This window comes from Gossypium arboreum, chromosome 1, assembly GCF_025698485.1.
Source record: "Gossypium arboreum isolate Shixiya-1 chromosome 1, ASM2569848v2, whole genome shotgun sequence".
Lineage (NCBI taxonomy): Eukaryota > Viridiplantae > Streptophyta > Magnoliopsida > Malvales > Malvaceae > Gossypium > Gossypium arboreum.
The window spans coordinates 628726-651061 of NC_069070.1; the positions used below are offsets into that span (position 1 = coordinate 628726).

Genomic DNA, 22336 nt, shown 5'->3' on the forward strand with positions numbered 1-22336 from the left:
CTTTACGTCTTTCGCAACATTTATGAGCGCTCCATATCAAACATAGTAGACTCGTGAGACTTTTGAAGTGTTGACTCTGTCGAGAGCTCAAGCTAGAAGTAAGCTTCCCTCAACAGAGTTCATTATAATTTAGTAATTTACTACTGATGATAGTATAACTGCATTGGCATATTTACAGTAATTTTTGACAAAAAAAATTAATGATGTCAACTATTATCTTACGACCTTTTTAATCGAAAAAATAGAAGCATTTAATTTTTAACTTTTTTTTAAACATAGAGACTAGATTTCAAACTTAATTGAGGTCCAAAGGCAGATGAAAAATTTGACATTTTTTTAATAAAGTTGAATAAATGGATATTTAAGTTAAATTTAGACCCGAGAAATGGTGGCTTATGCTTGAATGCTTCATGTTCTATAATTTCTAAAGTCAACTTTTTCATTAATATTAATTAATAAAGTTGGATTCCATATTTAATTAGGGCCTGAAAATTAAGTTTATACTTAATTCCAAAAATTAGGCACCAATTTAAAATTATTTAATTTAATTGTCATTATAAGGTTATTTTTTACTAAATTCAAGACAAAAATCATACATGATTTGGAGCATTTTTTTATTTTCTTTTTATGATAAATTTTAATATGAATAAATTAATTCAGCTTGTAAAAATTTCAAAAATTTTAGTTTGAGTCAAATTAAATTCAGATTATTTTAATTTCAAGTTCGACGTTCAAATTTAAAGTTCGATTTTTAAATTGAATCATTAATCTGTTTAAATTTTACACTTTTCCGAAATATTTTAAATTAAATCATTCAACTTTATATCAATTCCAAATCCTATGAATTTTTTTGAGTTTAACAATAATGAAAAAAAAAAAGGGAGAGGAAAAGGGGTTTATCCACAAAATTCTAGCTCAAATTCCACATTTGAGAAACCAGCTAAATTGTTGAAATCAACTTGATTAAATTAAAACCGACAGTTTTTTTTTCCCTTGAGAAAACAACAAAGCTATTTAATTAAAGCTATTTAATTAGTCAACTTTTGATTTTGATTAAATTAACATAATCTTCATAACATATTGTTGCCAAATAATATTGTTTATACACTATATTATGTATATGGCAATTGTTTTGAAGTTCTTTTCATGCTGTTCTGGGATTTTTTTAATCACAGTGTAGAAGTATATGAAAATGAAGTGTGTTTTAATTATTAATTTAATTGCATTATAGAATCTGTCAATTCTTATCCGAATTTGAAAAGTCCATTGTATCAATCTAAATTTAAAATATGACATAACTCGTTTGATCATTATCAACTCAAACTTGTTTAATTATTATTTGAATAAGAAATTACGTGAATCCAAAATTACTCGAATCTTCAAAGGACTTGAATCTAGAGGTGAATCTAAAAAATAATTATAAATTTTGGAGAGATCAAAATATGATTTTATCATTTATTAGTTTATAATTCATCATTTTAAGGGACTAAAAAGATGTTATCGTATTAGTCCACTTAAATTCATATCTATCCGAATAAAAAATGATCTGATTAACAATTTTGAATGACATGCATTTGATATAACTCGGAAAAAAGTAATGCTTTCTAAATTTGAGTTGAATTATAACAAAAATAAATTACAAAGTCTACACAAAGATTTGAAATCATCCCACAAATAATATACAAGTAATATATCTCATGTTGTGAGCAAATCTTAGAAAAGAAATCGAACACCTTGAGCTATGTAGAGCACATATACATATACATATATATAAATTGATAAAATGTTTTATAGTAAGAATTCACTTGCTACATGTCCTCGGTATTCACAGTCCGAGATCGTCGAAAAATTGACCGGAACCCGAAATAAAAACTCTTCTTTTTCTTTGAAGATGGAGATTTGATATCTCTTTTAGCAACAAGGTCACCCATGAATTCAACAACAGCCTAAAATGTACAAAAGAAGTTGAATGAGTTTAAACTAGCAAGATCAATTCAAGGTCATATAGTAATGAAATTAGCATACCTTAGCACCTAATTTGATTACTTCTCTTGATGGAACTTCCAATGGAGTCTCATCGGCATGAAGAACTCTCAATTTCGATAAGAATCGGAAAGAATCGGGTAAAACTCTGATCTGATTGTCACTTATATCTAACTCTTCGAGCATCTCGAGGTTTCCAATCGATCTCGGCAAGACTCTAAGGTCCGCAAAGTTCTTCCCAACTTTCAATTTTCTTAGACTTATTGCAAAACAAAGGGTCTCAGGGATGGATTCAATCTCATTGAAGCCAACATCAAGCTCTTTTAAATTTGAAAGGTTTCCCATTGTTGTTGGCAACCCTTTGATCCTATTATAGTGTGCTGTAAGTATCTCCAAGCATTCAAGCTTTCCGATCGCCTCAGGCAACGCCTTTATCCTATTAAAATCCAACCTCAACACCAATAATGATGAGCAATTTCCAATTGTGTATGGAAGTTCTTCAAGTTCATTTGTTTCAACAATTAGTCTCATCAAAGAAGTCAAGTCACCAATTGTATCTGGCAAATGAGTGAAGTTGTTTGAACTCAAATCGAGATTCATGAGGTTCTTCAAGTTCCCGAACGAAGCAGGTAATGAACTTAATCGATTTGCACGGAGATCAAGCTCTAGTAGGTTGACAAGTTCCCCAATTCCATCAGGAAGGTTTATGAGTTGGTTTGAGTGAAGATCGAGCTTTTTCAATGCTCGAAGCCCTTCGATAGAAGGTGGCAACGCCATTATTCGATTTTCGGATAAATCTAGTTCGGTCACACCGTTTAATTTCCCAATTGAAACAGGTAACCATTCCATTTGGTCCATCAACTTGGCCTTAAGATCAAGAACTATTGCTCCCATTTTTGCAGTGTTTTCAATAAGGGTTGCTGTCTTCATTAGGTTTAGTTTTTCACTACTATCTTCACCTACAAAAATACACCAAAAGCATTTGCTTAGGACTACATTACACTTTCCTATTTCTTATCGTATTGGAGATCATAAAATCCAATATAGTGACAAATGACTTGAGTTGCTTGAGTTCTTATTGACATGATATTACTATAGATTCATAATAAGTAATAACTCCTTTGATTTCATCATCTAATAACATGAGGCCAAGATTTTTAGAACAAGACTAGTGGTTGAATTGGTCAGACCACCAATTCACTGGTTCGATCAATTTATACAGTTTAATTAAATAAATTATTAAAAATTTATAAAAATAAAAATATATTAAAAAATTAGTTGAATCAATTTTTAGCCCAATTCAATTGTTCTTTACCAATTTGTGAATCAATCGGTTTAATACCTCTTTCCAAACCAGTACCCCGCCTGATTCTCAATCCGGTCCAATTTAAACAACCATGCATGTAACAATAAAAAGAAGAAAAGAAACTTGTTACACCTCATTAAGTCCCCCCAAGAGTCACACCTCGAATAGTCAGAGAGGATTCTCACTGAAGATCCCTTGTGAAGACCCTCCTCAATTAGCAACTTGCCTGGCAAGCAAGCGCATTCATTAACTACCATATCAAGTCTCAACCATCATGTTCTATCCGAGATGACTCAAATTACATCATATCGTCACCTTACCTAGACCTATAGAGTTGTGCCACTTGATTTTGATCTATCAATATTGATTTGCCACATGACACCTCGGGACAATGGACAATCAACATAGATAAGATTGAGAGCCTAACATGGGTGAATTTAAGGGAGACAGGCAGTAGGGTCTTTGCCTCCCTCAAATAGAAAATTACTATCTAAAATCCTGATAAAAATAATTAAATTAAAAATTAAATTCTAATAAATTACACTTTAACCTCTAAAAAAAAAAGTTATATTTAATATTTTTTAAAATAATCATAAATTAATACGTTATAAAATTATATTTTAATTTCTCAAAATTTTATTATTCCATTTTAACCCAAAAAGATTTCTAAATTCGCTCATGGAGCCTAGGGAAAGGATCAAGAGTGAACTGACCATCGTCACCACCCTCTCTTCCGTGTATCAACAAAATTAATTTCCACATCAAACAAACAAAAAAAAAAAAAAAAGACTTTACCTGAGTTGCAAGAAGCCTTTGTAGAAGAACTTGTAACCAAACTATCATCACTAATCACAGTTTCTCCATCAAATCCCCACACTTTCTCTTCCAAGTTATCCCCAGAAACCAATAAAGAAGCCCTTTGAAGCAACCCATCAAAGGTCTCAAACATGTCATCAACTTCAACCAAGTAAAGGGCTTCTTTCTTTTGTTCATGGCTTTGAAACAACACCATGGTTTTCCTCACTTGTTGTAGAATAGACAAGAGTTCATCAGGGACACCTTCAAGGGGTTGGTGGTGGTGTTGGTCTTTAGAGATAGCTTCAAGCTTGGTTTTTTCTTCATTATCTGCAGTTTGTAGAACAGTCTTGGCTGCTTCAACTTCTTCAATGGAAGGTCTTGGTGGAAGTGATTTGTAAAGTCTCATGATTTCTTGTATTGTTTCTATGAAAGCTGGTGATGGGTCTTGTTTTGACTTCAAAGCCATGGCTATGGTGGGTTTTTTTCCTGGGGGTGACAAGGAAATGGTTTGTTTAGAAAAGATTTTGAAGTTTCAACAAGGGACAAAGCAATTTGTTTTTGGCCTATGAGATTTGTAATATATATTTTTAATTTCACCCGATTTTTTATTTCGTCACACTTTTTTTTAACAAGTCACTTTGAAATTAATCACCTTTATCACCTGAAATTTAAAAAAAAAAATAGTTGACACAATATGGATAAAAAATATTATATAATATATATTTATAAAATATTATATTAAAAATAAATTAAAGTCTTACTTGATTTAAATTGATTTTATGTAAAACATAAATTGATTTTATGTAAAAGATAAAAATAGTTTTTAAATAATATTTATTAATTTTTACTAATAATATTTAATTTGATTCTTATAATTGTTGTAACACCCCAAACCCGGCCTGAAAGTTTAAGCCGAACTTGGACGAGTTACACTAACGTATTGAAAACTGATTCCTTTTCGGAATTTTAACTTTGAAAACCAGAAATTTGTTTTTGTCGGTTTAGGTGATTTTATAGTTTCATGTTAAAAATTGATTGAGACGGACGAAATTATCAAAAGGAAAGCAAGGCAAATCCAAAGACAATTTACAAACCCAAATGATCAATTCACAGTTATTACAGTGTAAGACAATCTGAGCTCCCGTATGCTGTCCGATCCTAAATCCGATGTTTTCCTAAACAGATGAAGGTAAGACAAATGGTGAGTTGCCAATCACCGCGTATAACCAAACTCAATACAATTAAGCAGAGCATACTATATAAATTGTAGTAACGCAAAGAACTTAAGAGCAGTTGTATAACTAGTACGGACAAATCTAGAGTATCACAGAGATTGATCAAATGTGGTACAACAATACAAAGCAAAAACATAATAGAACAGAACAAAATAAATCATACAGTACAAAATCGAATATAGCATAATAGATCTTTTTCACTTAGATTCAAACATAGCAGATATACGTACAGGTCACAAATAGTCCATCATCAGGCCATCAGATAGTCCTCATACAATCAAATTTAGAACATAAATACACTGTGGAGGTTAGTGCTCGTGTTGGGCAACACTCACCACCTCAAAAATAACATTTGGATTCTATTCATATGCCACACGGCCTGGACATGCCTATGTCCTTGCCTGTGTGGCTCACACGGCCTGACACACGCACATGTTGTCTGCTCGTGTGGTTCTAAATCGTAAACAGTGAGTTACACGACCTGGACACACGCCAATATCCTTACCCGTGTGGCTCACACGGCCTGGGCACACGTCCATGTCTTTGGTCGTGTGGTTCTAAAGCGTAAACAATGAGTTACACGGCCTGGACACACACCCATTTCCTTGCCTGTGTGGCATACACTGCCTGGGTGCCCATTTCCTTGCCCGTGTGGCTCACACGGCCTGGGTACACGCCCATGTCCCTGATCGTGTGGTTCTAAAGTGTAAACAGTGAGTTACACGGCTTAGACACACATCCATGTCCTTGCCCGTGTAGGTCACACAGCCTAGGCACACGCCCATTTGCTAAAACTCCACCAACCACCAGTAGTTTTTCTTGGAAAGATGACGATGTTTGTCATTTGCTAAAACTCCACCGGCCACCAGTAGTTTTTCTTGGAAAGTGGGTGGCTCTTCGTCAACTTCTTAATTTATTTTTATTTTGAGAATATTTCAGAATAATAAATAATTTCACGAGTCAATTTGGACATGTGTTGTCTTAAGTTTTATTTGTTTTTTTGTTTGTTTTTCTATTATTTAATAAGTCTTCAATTTTAGAAATTTTTTTCTGCTCTTGTAGCACGGTTTCAATCTTACTTATGTATGTAATATTAGTTTTATAAGTGATTTTAGGAATGGTTTTGTTGTCATCCTCTATAGTTTGGTGAGTACTCGATTTTTTTGTCGATTTTTACTCTCTGCTTTGGACCATCCGAGGCTGATTTCCTTATCGTGTTAAGTGCTTGTAATCACTTCAGATATGTCGTGCTTGAGTTGTGATAAAGCCAATTGTCAACGTGTCATAATGTTCCATTGATGCTAAGATTAAAGCCTTTACTATGTTGATGGAGCTTGTCATTCTCCATCTACGACGAGTGTTTGCTATTTTTCCCCCTAAATTGTATGGTTCTATTCATTGAATGAATTAATGAATTTACCTTTCAAAACAAAAAAAAAAAAACAAAACTATCCATCCTATCAAAGTAATTTATTTTGTTTTTCACCACATAGTGTGTTAAGATCTAGCATGCTATATATAAATGTTGGATATCAATACCAACTTTTTGAAAAACAAGTGTAAAGTGTTTTGTTAGTAGGCCATGTAACGTCCCCTAACCCTATACCGTCACCGAAACAGGGTTACAAGATATTACCAGTCAGTACAATCCAATTTCGGTCATTAATTAAAATAAATATTTACACACATCCTAGTTTTAAGATGTCGTCCCTTTAATGGGCCCTCGCGGTCCAATATGAACAGTAAATTCAATTCGGGACTAATTTAGAATCACTACGAATTTTTAGTAAATTTCAAAATTCATACTACATACCGTTGCCAACCATAATTTACTCATTTCATCAATACTTTTACAACCTAAATGACTCTCATTAAACATCCTGGGTACATGCCATTATCAATACTCAACATACTTTACCTTAATGAATTCGGGATCGTCTTGGGATGCTGATTCAACGTACTATCTTTACTTAACCTGCGCACGAAACAAACCGTACGCTGAGTATGGTATACTCAGTGGTATTTCTATAATCCGAACATTTAATAATATAACAAACACTTAAGATCATAATAACAATTACAATTATGCAATTATTTATTCATAGATAAATTTCAACTACTTACCATATAAATTTTATACAAATCATATAATAAACACAATAACATAATTGTTCAATTCTTAAATAAATCCATTACTATTTACTCCGTTCTTTCACTTACTATTCGGTATAGCTTTCCTCAATTTATTCACAATTCAATATCATTAAACTATATTCAACTATACACTTATCAATCATATTCCATTTTAATTCATTTCAATAACAGTCAATTTCATTTATATCATATCAACTTACTATCCCTGATAGCTTTCAATATATACATACGATTCATATATCTCAAATCACATTTCAATTCATCAAGTGGCATCATATATCATCAATTCGAACTCCAATCATTTCATGAACCTTTGGTTCATATTTTCAATTTCATATCTAAATTTTCAATTCTCAATTCAATTTCTCGTTTCATTTCAATAGCTTGATCAATCAAATTTATTCGATTTATCTTTCACTTACTTACCCCTATTAACAAACCCAGACTTTGACGGATACACGGATTCCAACCTAAACACACCAGTACGGCACATTGTGCCTAAAACGGTACATAGTACCTGATCAGTATACGACACATAAAGTGCCTAAAACGACACACGAGGTGCCTGATATGACACACAAGGTGCCTGATACGACACACGAGGTGCCTGATACGACACACGAGGTGCCTGAAATACGACACATAAAGTGCCTGATCGGTAAAGCCGGCAAATCCCGTACACTTCCATATCCTATGGCATGCCAATTATATCCGACTCAGCCCGTCTAGTTAATAGGGTATTTCATTCACTTTCTCAATTTAATAATTCTTTCATCAATATCTCATTTCGATAATTACACATATTTTCCCATTTTCACAATTCATACAATTTCATTCAATTCAACAAATATATTTCAATTATGCACATTAATTCATAATTCAATACAATTCAATTCACTTTTCAATACCAAATATTCAAATATCACAATCTCATATATTCATATCAATTTCCTCATATTTCCAATCAATATATTTTTCAATATAACATTTGTTCAATATTCAAATTTCTACATAAGTCATATATATTATATAATTCAATCAATATAATTTCAATCAAAATAATTTCAATCAATATAAATTCAATAAATTCATCGCATACTAAAATCAATCTATTTTAATTGTAAAACATCATAATTCAATCACTAACAATTGCCATATGTATATAAATATAATAAATAATGACTAAGTTCGGATTATAGAAATACAAACCGTAATTTTCGAGCTAACTCCCGTTGACTTTGTCTTGTCCTTTCTTAGCCGAGATTTCCGGTACCACATTGACTATTAAAGCTTAAAGCTTCAAACCTTAAATTTTCTCTTTTCTCCCTTTCTTTCTTTCTTTTTCTCCCCTGCTCTCTGTTTCGTTTCATTCTGTTTCTATTTCCTTTCTTTTGTTTCTTTAGTTTATATAATATAATATAATATAATATAATATAATATAATATAATTAAAACATAAAATATCTTTATTATATAATAATATAATAATATAATAATATAATAATATACTAAACATAAAAAAATCTTAGCCTCAATTTATACTTTTTGTATAATTTCTTTTTAGTCCTTTTATTTTCTTTTAATCTATAATTCAACTTTTACCCTTATTCAATTTAGTCCTTTTCTTAATAACTATTAATTAAATTAAATTCACTTAATTAAACTCTAATTAACCACTCATTTTACTTCGTAAATATTTTTAATAAATATTTAAGAATCCGTTTTTCAGAAACGGAGACCCAAAAATATACTTTTTCGGTAACGGTAAAATTCGGGTCATTACAGGCCACATTGCCTAGAAACAAAAGACAAAGCGCTTATGAGTTTATATAAAACCCGTATTCCACATTGCTTAGAAAAACAACAATAGTAGGACCTTAGGTCTATATAAAGACCTATGTTATAGGTATTATTTGCACTAAACTAAATATTAAATTTTTTATTTGGTTCTTTAAATTCATCATTTATTTTTATTTGGTTCTTTAAATTAGTTTAGTGGTGTCAAAAACCTGAGTGTTCTAAATAAGTCAATTTCATTTCGATCCCCAATCTATTCAACCCCAACTCAAAAATGACTAGAACTTGAATTTTTCCCTTTTATTGAAACAATTGGAACGCGAAATAATCGAAACAAGTAACTTGAAATGACTCAAACTCAAAATGATTAAAAACTAAAATAGCCTAAATCGATAATAAATCTACTTAAAAAGCTTAAGTCTCGAACTCAAAATAACATGAACTCAAAATGATCAAATCTTGAAATGATCTGAATGCATACTAACTTAAAAGATTCCATCCCAAAACAAAATGAAACTAGATTAATCTAATCCAAAACTAACTCAATCCATCCAATTAATAGTACTGCTACAGGCTTATTACTAAATGTATATATGTAGGCTTTTTTAAGTTTAGGGTTTTAGGCTTAACCCCTCCTATTTAGGAAAATTATCCCCCAAAGGAAGTCAAATAACAAAGAATGCAAAAAGGCCACATCTTTGAGCACACCCCAAAAGGCCGAAATTGCAAAAACAATTGGCCCAAACGTTACATCCCCAACCACAAATGTCTCGCAATTTTTCCATTGTCACACCCACACAAAGAAAAGGCTAAACAAAATATCAGAACGTTGGTGCTGCCGATTATATACTAATACCATCATCCCTTGCATAAATTTTACTACTAATAAGCGTTGCAGATGTCATTCTTCCCCAAATTCCCCTTTTCCTCTCTTTCTCTTCAACACTGAAACAAAAAACAAAACAAACCCGTCTTTCACCAAATCCCTGTAAGTCTCTTCTTAATTTCCCTTTTGATTCTTGCATTTGATTTTTGCTCTCATTTTGATCTTTCTGTCATAATTAATTCTGGGTTTTGATTATTTTTTCTGTTTTCGTTTTCTTTTGTTAAATTCTTAATTTTCTTTTTATTGAATAGGCCAAAGAGGCAAAAACATAAACAGATGGGGTGCACTGTAAGAGAAAAACATAGGTCTACCCGGAGGACCCGATCGGTGAAACCCGATACCGATCATCCTTGTTGTGTTATTGATAAAGACTCAGTGTCTAAATCCATACTTGAATCGGGTCTCAAGTCGTTGAGTTACCATCTGAGTCTAAACGATTCAACCCAAAGCCCTAATCCTAATCATAATAATAGCAATACCAATTTTGACGATCATGGTTTGGGGTATTGTACTGAGGAGCAATTAGAGGAATTTTTATTGAAAAACCTGGAATTTTTATATAATGAAGCTATATCTAAGCTTGTATCGTTAGGTTATGATGAGGATGTTGCTTTAAAGGCGATTTTGAGAAATGGGCATTGTTATGGTGGAATGGATGTGTTGACTAATATATTGCATAATTCATTGGCTTATTTGAATAGTAGTTGTGGTAGTAGTAAAGGGAGTAATTCGGAGGAAGCTGAGCTCGGGTTTCCAGATTTAAGGCAATTGCAGGAGTATTCGCTTGCCGGTATGGTTTGTTTGTTGCAACAAGTTAGGCCACATTTAAGTAAAGGTGATGCTATGTGGTGTTTACTTATGAGTGATCTTCATGTTGGTAAGGCTAGTACTATGGAAATTCCGTCACTTCCTCCACCCGCGAATGGGTGTAGTCCGGTTTCGACCAACATGGATAGCATTGGTAATAATGGGGTTAGTGTTGTGTCACCGGCATTATGTAGGTTTCATGGTGGTTGGGGGTTTGGGAACGGAGGGGCAGAGTTCCCAGTAAATGGGTTCTTTTCCAATGGCACGGAAATGACTTTGCAAAGGGAAATTGAGTGTCCCGAGAGGTTTAATCTTTCACCTTCGATGAAGTCTTTGTTGAAAAGGAATGTTGCAATGTTTGCTGCTAGTTTTAGGGCTAACTCAAAACAATTGCAAGCACAAAATCATGCGTTGCCTAGTAGGGATGCCCCTTTGGCTGTTGCTGGGAGTGAAGTTCCAGCTGAGAAAGCTGAAGAATCACAAAATTTGAAGAGCCAAGATGGGGTTAATTTGGTATTGAGTAAATTTCGTGATTTGAATATCGATGAGAATTGGGAACATGTTGGGGAAGATAAAAAAGGCGAAATGATAATTTCTTTGCTTCATCAGATTAAGGATCTCGAGAAGCAAGTGAAAGAGAGGAAGGAATGGGCTCACCAGAAGGCAATGCAAGCTGCAAGAAAGCTTAGTAGTGATCTTACAGAGCTTAAAATGCTGAGAATGGAGAGGGAGGAGATGATGCAGATGAAGAAAGGGAAACACACAATAGAGGACTCAACCATGAAGAGACTGTCGGAGATGGAGAATGCTTTGAAGAAAGCTAGTGGACAGGTGGACCGGGCAAATGCTGCTGTGAGACGGCTTGAGACAGAGAATGCGGAAATCAGAGCTGAGATGGAAGCTTCTAAATTAAGTGCATCTGAATCAGTCACAACCTGTCTCGAGGTTGCAAAAAGGGAGAAAAAATGCCTGAAGAAGCTTTTAGCTTGGGAGAAACAGAAAACTAAGTTGCAGGAAGAGATTGCTGATGAAAAGGAGAAGATTAAAGAACTGCAACGATGCTTAGCTCGAGTAGAACAAGATCAGAAAGAAACCGAGGTACATAAGCTGTCTTCTTTTGGCACTGTTTATAAATTATTTAACTGCATTAGTTTATCGAAAGGTCATATACTCATAGTTTAGGTAACAAGCAAATGATACTGTTAGAAGCTAGAATTCACATTCTGTTGTTCTGTCTCCCTCGTATTCCTTTTGTTTTAGCTCTTCTATATGGAGCATTTCCACATTCTGGATGCTCACTTGAAAATTTGAAGTGGAATATGAGTTTAACTGTGATGTTAATCTGTTGGAAAGAACAAGACTCGATATTTTGGGTCGAAAAAATTTCCAAACCAAGAAGGCACCTTACCTTAAAAGCACTCAAGGCATGCTTAATTTGTAGAGGCACTATCTGATTGTGGACCTACCAAGATATATTTATGATTCACCTTTTATTTCGCCTTGGATTTTTGGGTTTTCGTTTTTTTATTTGTATGGGGCAGTCATTTTATGTTAAAATTTTTGTCCCATGTTTTTCTCAACTCCGGTGGTAAGCCGGTCTGTGCTTATAATCTCATTATATTTAATGTGTTTGTGTGTTCTGCATCTCCCAATTTCGAGAATGTAGCAATTATGTTGTGCAATCTTCTTTTTTTCAGTCAAAGTGGAAAGAGGAGCTAAAGGCCAAAGAACTAGCCTTAGCTCAATTAGAGCAAGAACGACGCTCCAAAGAAGCAGCTGAAGCAAGCAATAAAAGAAAGCTTGAGGCTTTACGTTTGAAGATAGAGATAGACTTTCAGCGCCATAAAGACGATCATCAACGACTCGAGCAAGAGCTTTCCCGTCTGAAACAATCAACCGACTTAAATCATCAATCAGATAATTTACTCACAGGAAAATCAGAGGGAGCAAAACCGCAAGGAGAAACAATCGCTAGGTTACTTCACGAATTAGATAAACAACAAGATTCTTCCGAGAACAATGTCAATGGTGATAGAGAATGCATAATATGTTCAAAAGATGAAGTCTCTGTTGTTTTCCTTCCTTGTGCACATCAGGTTCTATGTGCTAATTGCAACGATGATTACGGGAAGAAAGGCAAAGCTACTTGTCCTTGTTGCCGAGTGCCGATTGAACAAAGAATTCGGGTTTTTGGTGCTACTTCATAGTTGCAGTTTGATTTAAAGAAAAAAAAAAAAAAAGACACCATGCTGCAAACTTTCAGCATTAGTATTTATGCAGTTTTCTTCATCTAAGCAAACCAGCTAGACTGCTGCTGGCTTTTTTACATATATACTTGCCTTAAAAACTAAACACTGCCACTGGTAATTCCAATGGTATGTATTTAAATAAAATATCAATCTTGTCTCATTTGTCTCATGCTTTTCGGCCTTAAAAATAAGTTTAAAAAAACTCATATTTCTTATCGTTGCCATCACGTTGAAACCATGAATCAAGCGAGGGGTTTCTCATGTCTTCTTGTATATACTTTCTTTGCTCTAAAATCCCAAGTCCTTAAGTGATGAAAATCAAAACACAAAAAAGAATAACCATTAAAAGGGCCCAACCGGGTTCGAACCGGTGACCTCTTGATCTGCAGTCAAATGCTCTACCACTGAGCTATGGACCCTTTTGTTTATAGGAGCTTTAAATAATTTATTTATACAAGTTTTTAAAAGCGAAATTTCATGAACCACAAAATCAAGTGTTATTTGGTGATAGCTAGTGGCCAAGGGACAACTAAAGCTATAGGGGGAAGGGAATCTAACTATAGAGAATATTTGCTTTCTGCTTCATAAAAAGAGTTTAGGGATATATTATTAGGCCTTCTAAGAAAGGATTCTGGTGTTAGTCTTTTTGTTAGATAATTAACCCAAATTTTAATTAGTTTTTAATTTAGATTTTTGGAATAATTTGTATTCATCAAATATTATTTGTTGATTAAGTTTATATTAGATAAGAAATTTTATTTCGTGGTCAAGTAATTGATTTTATAAATAGAGCTGTTGCAACACAAATGTTGGGGTGGTTTGTTGTGGCAGTTCACATCATAAGAGTGTGGAAAGACACTGAAAATGATGATTTTAAGGGTCTAGTAAGCTTGGAAAGCTCTTTATGAAAGATTTGGCAGAGCTACAACATAAGTCATAGAGCTTCTCTTTCTTCTTTTGATGGAAATGACTTTTATAAAGAAGAGAACATTTGACGTAAGTCTCACTAGAATGATGCCTTATTATATATAAGGTGGTTGTAGAAGCATTGGTGCTTCATTAGGATATGATGAAGTGATTTGATGTTACGCAGTACATGGGAATGGGCTGAAATACGAGTTTTTATGGGAAAGATTTTGTAAGGATGTGAAAAAGGGTTTGGTAAAACACTGGAGTATTGAAATTAATGGGTATTCCATTTGTTTTTAGCGCTATGAGCGTAGAAATTATCTAGGGCTTGAATTACGTTTTTGTTTATTGAGTGTTTGAATTACAATAGATTTTTCTTCATCTCTAGTTTTGAGCAACCAAAATCAAACCACGTTAAATACTGTCTCTTGTGTCTAATATATTTCATGTTACTCTCGCATTGATTACGATTTTTATTATTGGTTATAAAAGAAAAATAACTTAATTCTTTGTAATTAAAAAGAGCAAAATGTTGAAGAGATTTCTTGCTTCAACTATATTATTGCTTGAAGTATTAAATTGGAAGATGATCGTAAGACAAAACAAACCCATGGTGGACAATCTTTAGAAGTGATTACCACCATGAGTTCATTTAAAAACCAAAGACACAACAATCTTAATGGAGCATAATGGCAATACAAGGGGTTGTTGCCCAAGAACCAACATTAAAAAGGCTGTTGTCTTAAGAGTCCCCTTCTAACATTAAGACAAAACAGGTACTCTCATTAGCTTGAAAACAAGAGCTACTATGGTCATTTGCTTCCTTTTCTCAAAATGGGCTCATATGTTTAATGAACCAATTTGGCCATCCCTTCGTTATCATAGAAGTCCATGTTATTTGCATGTCCTGAGTACAAACCAAGATCATCGACGTCGTGCTCGATTTCCCCAAAATTCGAGTACAATGTACTAGGGGAGAAATTGCTGTGTTCATATTGTTGCCGTGGGGTCAATGTGCTTGGAAACTCATATTGTGGGAAGTATTGAGCTGCTGTTTCACATATTTGTGGGTAATCCTAACCATAAGCCAATGGGAATTGTTAAATAAAGAGAAAGAAATTTCAGTTCCATTTTATTTCTTTCTTCAGAATAAATTATGTCTACCTTTGAAGAATCAAGAATTAGATCAGGAGAGAGCCAAACATTGGCTACATCAATATTGACTGAAATGGGTTCGAATGGTTGTAATTGTGTGACTTCATGAGGGGGAGAAGTGATAGGGCTTGAATAATGACTCTCATTGTTGGGGTAACATGTTTGACACGAAATGTCACCAGAAGTGCTTAAAGGCTCGTTGCAGGTCCAGGTCGACGTGAGTTCCGTATTTATTGACCTGGTTTTGACCCTTGTGGCTCTCAATTCTCCATTAGTGTCAGTCGCCTTTGATTCGTTCCTTTTCATGACACGGCACAAGGCATAAGCACCCTGAAGAGGAATATCAAAATGATTGCTTATAAACATTTTAATTCTAGCCTAAATTCAAGAATTTGACTTAAATAATTAGAATCTAAATCCGACCCAAGTTGATTTTATCATAAAAAGCCAATAATGTCATGTCCCACCTTAACCTCAATTGACCTTAACCCAAAGTTGATCAAAACAAAAAATAATCTAAATCTGAAATAACTCAAACTCAAATGATCATAACACAAAGTGACTTGAATTTAAAATGATCCAAACTCATAATGAACCGGTCTGAAAAAAACTCAAATTGACCTATACCCAAAACTTATCCAAACCCAAAATGACATGAACCTAATTAACTTTAATTCAAAATAACTAGAAAAGTTTAAAAATCCAAACGAATTCCATCCAATTGAATAATCTAAAAACCCAAAAATAACTTAAACTTGAAATACTTCGAATCTGAGATAAACTTAAATCTAAAATTTGACTCAAATTTAAAATTGACCCAAACACAAAATGGTCCAAACTAACATGATTTAGATTGACATGACCGAAAAAAAATAGTCCAATTAACACAAGTCTAATTGATTATATATAATTGTTGTAATGTACAGAAATGCAAAGGCAAACAATCATGGAAAACCAACCTGATTAGCTGATGTTTCAGGCTGATCAGAGAGTCGATACTCATGCATAACCCAATCAGTTCGATCCCCTAAAGGGGCACGTCCCTGGTAGAAAACCAGTGTCTTACGGTACCCGCTTACTGCCGATTGGCACACTACGTTCCTGTCCTTCCCCGTCGCTTTCCAATATCCGGCCTTGGTGGCACGGTTTGTTCTCGACCCGTTCGGGTACTTTCGATCCCTGGGGCAGAAAAAAAACCATTCCAAGTCTCGTTTTGGAAGGAACGACTTCTCTGCAAACCAAATACCAAAATGGCAGCAATATCAATTTAGATGTTAAAACTTTTGTAATCGCCCTTTTATTATAGTAAAATTATCACTTTCCCGCATTTGATTGGCCTAAACCGCATTTAATAGAAATAGTCAAGGGACTAATGTGATAGATAAAATGACTGAAAAATAATTAAAAGACTAAATTGAGAATTTCACTATAATACAAGTGGCAAAACATGTATTAAACATTTCAAATATTATAAAAAATCCATGTAGCCTAGAACTTATTGAAAAATATAACCCATCCCGTGGATAGTAGAATTTGAAATCAATTATATAACCCATCCCGATTTAATTATAAAAAAGTTTAATAATCTAAGCTTGAAAATCTAAGCTTGAAATAACCAAACTTACAATGATAAAAAATTATAATGACCCAAAATCTTGAAATTTAAATTTTCAAATTTAGAAAAACTTGAACTTCAAATTAATTAAAATTTAAAATGACTCGAACCTTAACATTTATATGAAGTTAAAATTAATTTGAATTTTTCTTTTTAAACTTTAATTGATTCGATTTAAGTTAACTCGACTCAATACCAATCTGACTCGATAAGTCTAAAATAAAATAGTGATTAAAAAAGTACCTGGTAAGTCCCAAGGATCAAACTTATACAGATCAATAACGGGAATGACTTCGAGCTCAATTTCAAGCCCTTCAGTTTTTCTTTTGAGGTAATATCCAATCAATTCTTCATCAGTAGGATGAAAACGAAAACCTGGTGGCAATGATGGCCCTCCCATTATCTCAATGTTACTTAAATTTCTTTATCTAATTACACAATCGCAATGAAACAAGAAAATAATGAAATTTGGTTCTTAAGTTTCAATCCTATAAGTATTAAAAATCTGGAAAATCCAAAAGTAATAGCTTTTAACAACACTAGTTCCTTTGTCATACAATTTCAACAATGGCAAAATCATTGTCTTTGAAAAATAAAAGATTAATAATTTGAATTATAAGCTATACCCAGAAACCAAAAATAATTGATACCCTTCGAAGGAAAATTCATGGTTTTTTTTTTCTTTCTTTCTTTCTTTTTTACTATGAATTCAAGAAAAAATTGATAAAAAAAACTGATGAAGAAGTGAAAGTAAAGTAGAAATCGAGGTTTATGGGATGTGTATTATATAGTGATTAAATGAAGTTATAAGTCAACAAGTCCAAGAACAAAAAGAAAAGAAAAACAACACACCGAAAGTTGCAGAGGTTGCTTGTCTGAAGCTGACCATGAAATTCCACAGGTTTTGGACCCACCAACACGAAACTCATTCACACTTAACCAGTAACTTCCTGCGATGTTAAATTGTGAACCTTTGCCATGATTGTTTGTAAATATCAAATCTCACCATTTTCAAAATAGATAATCTACGCTTAATATCACTAAACTATTAGTAAGTTTACATTTTAATCACTCAGCTTTAAAAAGTTACAAAATAGTTATTAAATTATTTGAAAGTTTTTGTTTAAATCACCGTGCTATTAAAGTCGTTGTTATATGGCCTTCTCCGTTCGCACCACCTACAACAATTGAAAGTTCCATTTTTTTGTTTTCTACAATTGAAAGTTCCATTTTTTCCTTCTCTTCTACAATTGAAAGTTTTTTTTAAGAAACGGTTTTGAATATCACGAATCTTCGAATCAAAACCCAAACAATTTTCTTGTCTAATCTCCAACATTGATCGTTAGGTTAACCTGAATCTAAGGTATATTATTCTACTTGTCAATGAGTATTAATCTATCATACCGATTATCGAATTGTCACTTAAAGTTCGATAGTCACATTAAAAAGAAAACTTAATAACCGAGTGACATAAATAAAAACTTTTAAGTTATTCAGTAACTTAAATGAAAATTTTTAAATAATTCAATGATTATTTTATAATTTTTTGAAGATATAGGAGTGTAACTTACCCTTTATTTAAAGAAAATAAATTATTTGTAAAAGAAAAAAGAAAATAAATGGAGAATAGTAGTCAAAGGAAAGGAGCGTAGAGGGGGGGAATTTGGGTTTTCTTGGGCTAAGCTCCTTCCATTGCATCTTGAGTCAGACAAAACACTTTTTGCTTTTGTTTTATGTGGTTGTTTATGTCATCTAGACATGTAATGCCCCACTTCTATAAAGAAAACATTAATAATAATAAAAGAAACTCTCAAAAGAGCTTACCAAGTTTTTTGCAACTTTTTTTGGGATGTCCAAATACACTTTTAGTGGAAGCTCAATTATTTTTTGATTGAATGTCCCAATTTGCAAAATTACCCATTGAGAGTTGAAAATATGTAAAGGGCACTAACTTAATTCCCAACTTAATGGGGGCCAACTAATTGAATTTACTTTAGCCATATGGTTGATGTATAACTTTTCTAAATTAAAAAAAAAATTATCAATTGTTTTAAAATTAAAATATCTTCCTTGTATTTTATTTTTTTATGAAGATCAATTCTTTCAAAATTTCTTAGTTATTTTTATCATTTTTAATGTTGGAATCTAATTCCGTGTGAGCATGCAATATATCTTATCATTATACTCAATATTTATTAGTAGTAAAGATATTTTTAAAATTAATTGTTATATTAAATGATATAATTGATAAATTTATCTATTATTTATAACGGTTAAATATTCTCATTTGCATTTTGCCTTTGTATTTTAATTTGTATAATGTAGTTTTCTTACTATTATGTATTAATTCAAATTACTAAAAAGTTAAAAAGAAATTCATGAGTAAATTGATGTGAAACTTTTTTTTAATGAAACATTAGTGAAAATAATTATTTTAGTATAGAAGGATGTGGGTAAGGACATTATTGTCAATATAGGAGGATGTGGTTCAGGTGTATTAAAGCACATTATTTCCTATTTATGGGTTGGGGAGGAGCCATAGGTAGTTCTAGGCATTGTGTCAAAAAGAATAAATACGGTCAAAACCTATAAAGTAAATATTAAAAAAAAATAACTTTTAATAATCATAATTTTACCTTTTAAATGACACAAGAAATCTTGGGTTACGACTTTTTAAATCATATTAGTGACTAACCTAATTTTTAAATAATATTAGTAATTTGGATTAATTCATAGCATCAATAATAGGATGAATAAATTATACTGAATTAAAATATAAATATTAAATTTATATTTAAATCGAATATAGTATAAAGAAGGAAATTATAATTTGATTGTCCTTTAGCCCTTTTTGTGAACAGTGTGGTAAGTCACATGAGTCTGCCATACATGTTGTGAGGGATTGTGATCTTGCTCAATTGGTGTGGAAACACGTGTTACCAAGGAATGTTTGGAATGTTTTTTTCAATCTTGATATTAGGAAATAGGTACATTGGAATGTCTTGAATAAAGGGCAGATTATTGTTGATGGTGGGGATTGGGAGGCTCTCTTCTCGATAGTAACTTGGTTCATTTGGAAGAACCGTAATGAGTTTATTTTTACAAGTGCTAGTAGGAGCAGCCATGAACTCGTCACATTGGCACTTGCTTCGACAAAATCGTGTGGGTATAGTACTAAGTTGACTCAATTAGTTTGCTTGTCTAGAACTGATCAAAAATGGCAGCGTCCCGAGATAGGTTGGGTCAAGATTAATGTTGATGGCTCTGTTATGACAAATTATACCAAAGCAGCGGTTGGAGGTACTGTTCGAGACTGGAATAGGAAGTGGCTGATGGGGTTTAACATGGTAACAGGGATGGATGAAATATTCATGAGTGAGGCAGCGATTGTTGAAGGGATGAAACTGGCCTGGTTGAATGGGTACAAACAAGTGGAGTTTAATTGTGATAATGCGATGCTTGCTGAGACTATTTGTAATGGATTCGCATCAATTAGCAATATTGAAGAAGTCCGGTTAATTCATGAATGGTATAAGAAGGATTGGAAAGTGAAGTTTAGGCATGTAGGGCGAGAGAGTAATAAGGTCGCTGATTGGCTGGCAAAGGCGGCAATAGGGAGAATTAACCAGCTAGTCCTGTTTCCAAATCCACCAAATTTCGTAATTCAACTACTTGAAAAGGATAGTAATGTTCACTCATATGAAGGAAGCTCGTTCGTTGTTTCTTCCTAGTTAATAGGAATGTCTTCTTTTTACCAAAAAAAAAATTATAATTTGATTTTTACAATACATCACATGAAAATAAATTTAAAAATACACTTTAATAAAGGAAGTAGTTAGTAGGACATTTTGCTTTTCATATTGAGGGAAAAGAATGAAACGAACACAAAGTTGAGTTCATACTTTTCTAATCCATACTTGAACTTGAAGTAGTGTTTTCTATTTTTCTTAATTTTTTAAGAGAAATTGGGGATTTGGAGGGGCATAACGATTAATTAATTAAATGTTATAGATTATTAGTCTTTTTTGTGTTGTAAACTTTGAACAATTTTTTATTGCTTTTATAAAAGAGTTAACTAACAAGTATTGCACTTCTACGATGAAGTTTCTAAAGGTAATATTATAAGTGTTTGTTTAAGAAGTATGCAATTGATAAGCCGGAGGAGCCCTTCTCTTGGATGGTACAAGTTGAATATTGATGACGCGCATAAACCAATAATGGGTATGATCGCTTGTGGAGGAGTTATACGAGATTGAAATGAAAATTGAATTATCGGATTTTCGAGATTCATTAGATCCTATTTGGCATTGGAAGTGAAACTTTAGGGTGTTGCTGCAGGCCTTTGGCTTGCTTGGTGGAATGGCCAAAGGAGAGTTATTATTGAATTGGATAATATTGACGTTGTTAATGTGTTGATCAGTAGTGCTAAGGTTGGGGAGCATAACTTGGGTCAGGAAGCTCATATGTACATGAAGAAGGAATGAGAGGTGATTATACAACACGTCTATAGGGAAGGCAATAAGCTTGTTGATGGCTTAGCTTCGATGGCTTGAGGTCAACCGTTGCAATGTTTCATCTTTTACTTTCCACTTGATGCAGTTTTTTATTTACTATATGTTGTTGCTCATGATTTTGTAACACCAAGAATGGTGTCTGCTTAATATTTGTTTTATTTTCTCTTTGATGAAAAAAAAAATCTAACAAGTATTGCGAACTCCTACGATTGATTGATCTGGTTGTTAAGAGTAAGTGATGTGATGCATTTGGGCATCTCCCTTTTGACGTAATATGTGCGTGTGGGTATGGTCCTACTAGGGATGTGTGGGTACTAACTCTTTAATTGTACATTATTAAAAAAAAAATATTACTTATTATGATAAGGCACATTACACTTTTAAGAAAATGAGAAGCAACCATAAACCTTGAATATAAATTGCAAAACCAACATAAACTATACTAAAAATAAGAAATAAACAATTGAAAAAAAAAAAAAAAGAGAAAGGTTAAGCTTTCACATTTTAATGGTTGGTGAAGGAAATAAAAGGCTACTTTGTTACTCGCAATAATGACTAAAACAAACAACCCAAAAGAGAGAGTTGCAAGTTAAGAATACCATTCACTTTGTCAAATTAATCAGCATGCAAAGGTTTAATTATCCTAATCTTGTAATCTGATAAACATTATATAACACAATTTAAGGCTAAAATATAGTGGTTATTGTGTGTAGTACAATGATTGGTAAACGCTATAAAATTTCAAGATTATAATCTTTAATTGATATACAATTAAATCATCAAATTATTATTTCTTAGAAAGATGAAAACGAATATGTAAAGACGTGGGGGACATGCATTATGTTGATAGGGAATCAACTTAGCCTTGATTTCCTCCGTGCTCGACTTTAGATTTATTGACACAACGCATATTCTTTTTAAGAAAATTT

General features: G+C 32.8%; 3 protein-coding genes, 1 long non-coding RNA gene and 1 other non-coding gene across 5 annotated transcripts; 1 reads left to right on the plus strand and 4 right to left on the minus strand.

The window, feature by feature from the left end:
• Window positions 1-1573: 1573 nt before the first annotated feature.
• Window positions 1574-4661, minus strand: LOC108481778 (plant intracellular Ras-group-related LRR protein 5-like). Its single transcript, XM_053028613.1, has 3 exons — window positions 4085-4661; window positions 2026-2942; window positions 1574-1946 (listed from the first exon to the last, which is right to left on the minus strand). Exons 1-3 carry the CDS (start codon window positions 4551-4553, stop codon window positions 1809-1811), a joined length of 1524 nt encoding a protein of 507 aa, XP_052884573.1. The 5' UTR covers window positions 4554-4661; the 3' UTR covers window positions 1574-1808.
• A 2424-nt stretch (window positions 4662-7085) lies between these two features.
• LOC128293179 (uncharacterized) lies at window positions 7086-8859 on the minus strand. The gene is made up of 2 exons (XR_008283324.1): window positions 8686-8859; window positions 7086-7297 (listed from the first exon to the last, which is right to left on the minus strand). It is a non-coding gene; the product is annotated as an uncharacterized LOC128293179 (long non-coding RNA).
• A 1131-nt stretch (window positions 8860-9990) lies between these two features.
• LOC108483681 (MND1-interacting protein 1-like) lies at window positions 9991-13374 on the plus strand. Its single transcript, XM_017787211.2, has 3 exons — window positions 9991-10260; window positions 10410-12063; window positions 12663-13374. Exons 2-3 carry the CDS (start codon window positions 10435-10437, stop codon window positions 13170-13172), a joined length of 2139 nt encoding a protein of 712 aa, XP_017642700.1. The 5' UTR covers window positions 9991-10260; window positions 10410-10434; the 3' UTR covers window positions 13173-13374.
• Window positions 13375-13561: 187 nt separating this feature from the next.
• Window positions 13562-13633, minus strand: TRNAC-GCA (transfer RNA cysteine (anticodon GCA)). The gene has a single exon. It is a non-coding gene; the product is annotated as a tRNA-Cys (tRNA).
• Window positions 13634-14664: 1031 nt separating this feature from the next.
• On the minus strand, window positions 14665-17885 carry LOC108482638 (NAC domain-containing protein 71-like). The gene is made up of 5 exons (XM_017785760.2): window positions 17746-17885; window positions 17137-17268; window positions 16238-16509; window positions 15288-15608; window positions 14665-15199 (listed from the first exon to the last, which is right to left on the minus strand). The coding sequence occupies exons 1-5, from the start codon at window positions 17780-17782 to the stop codon at window positions 14972-14974; spliced, it is 990 nt and encodes a 329-aa protein (XP_017641249.2). The 5' UTR covers window positions 17783-17885; the 3' UTR covers window positions 14665-14971.
• Window positions 17886-22336: the final 4451 nt, after the last annotated feature.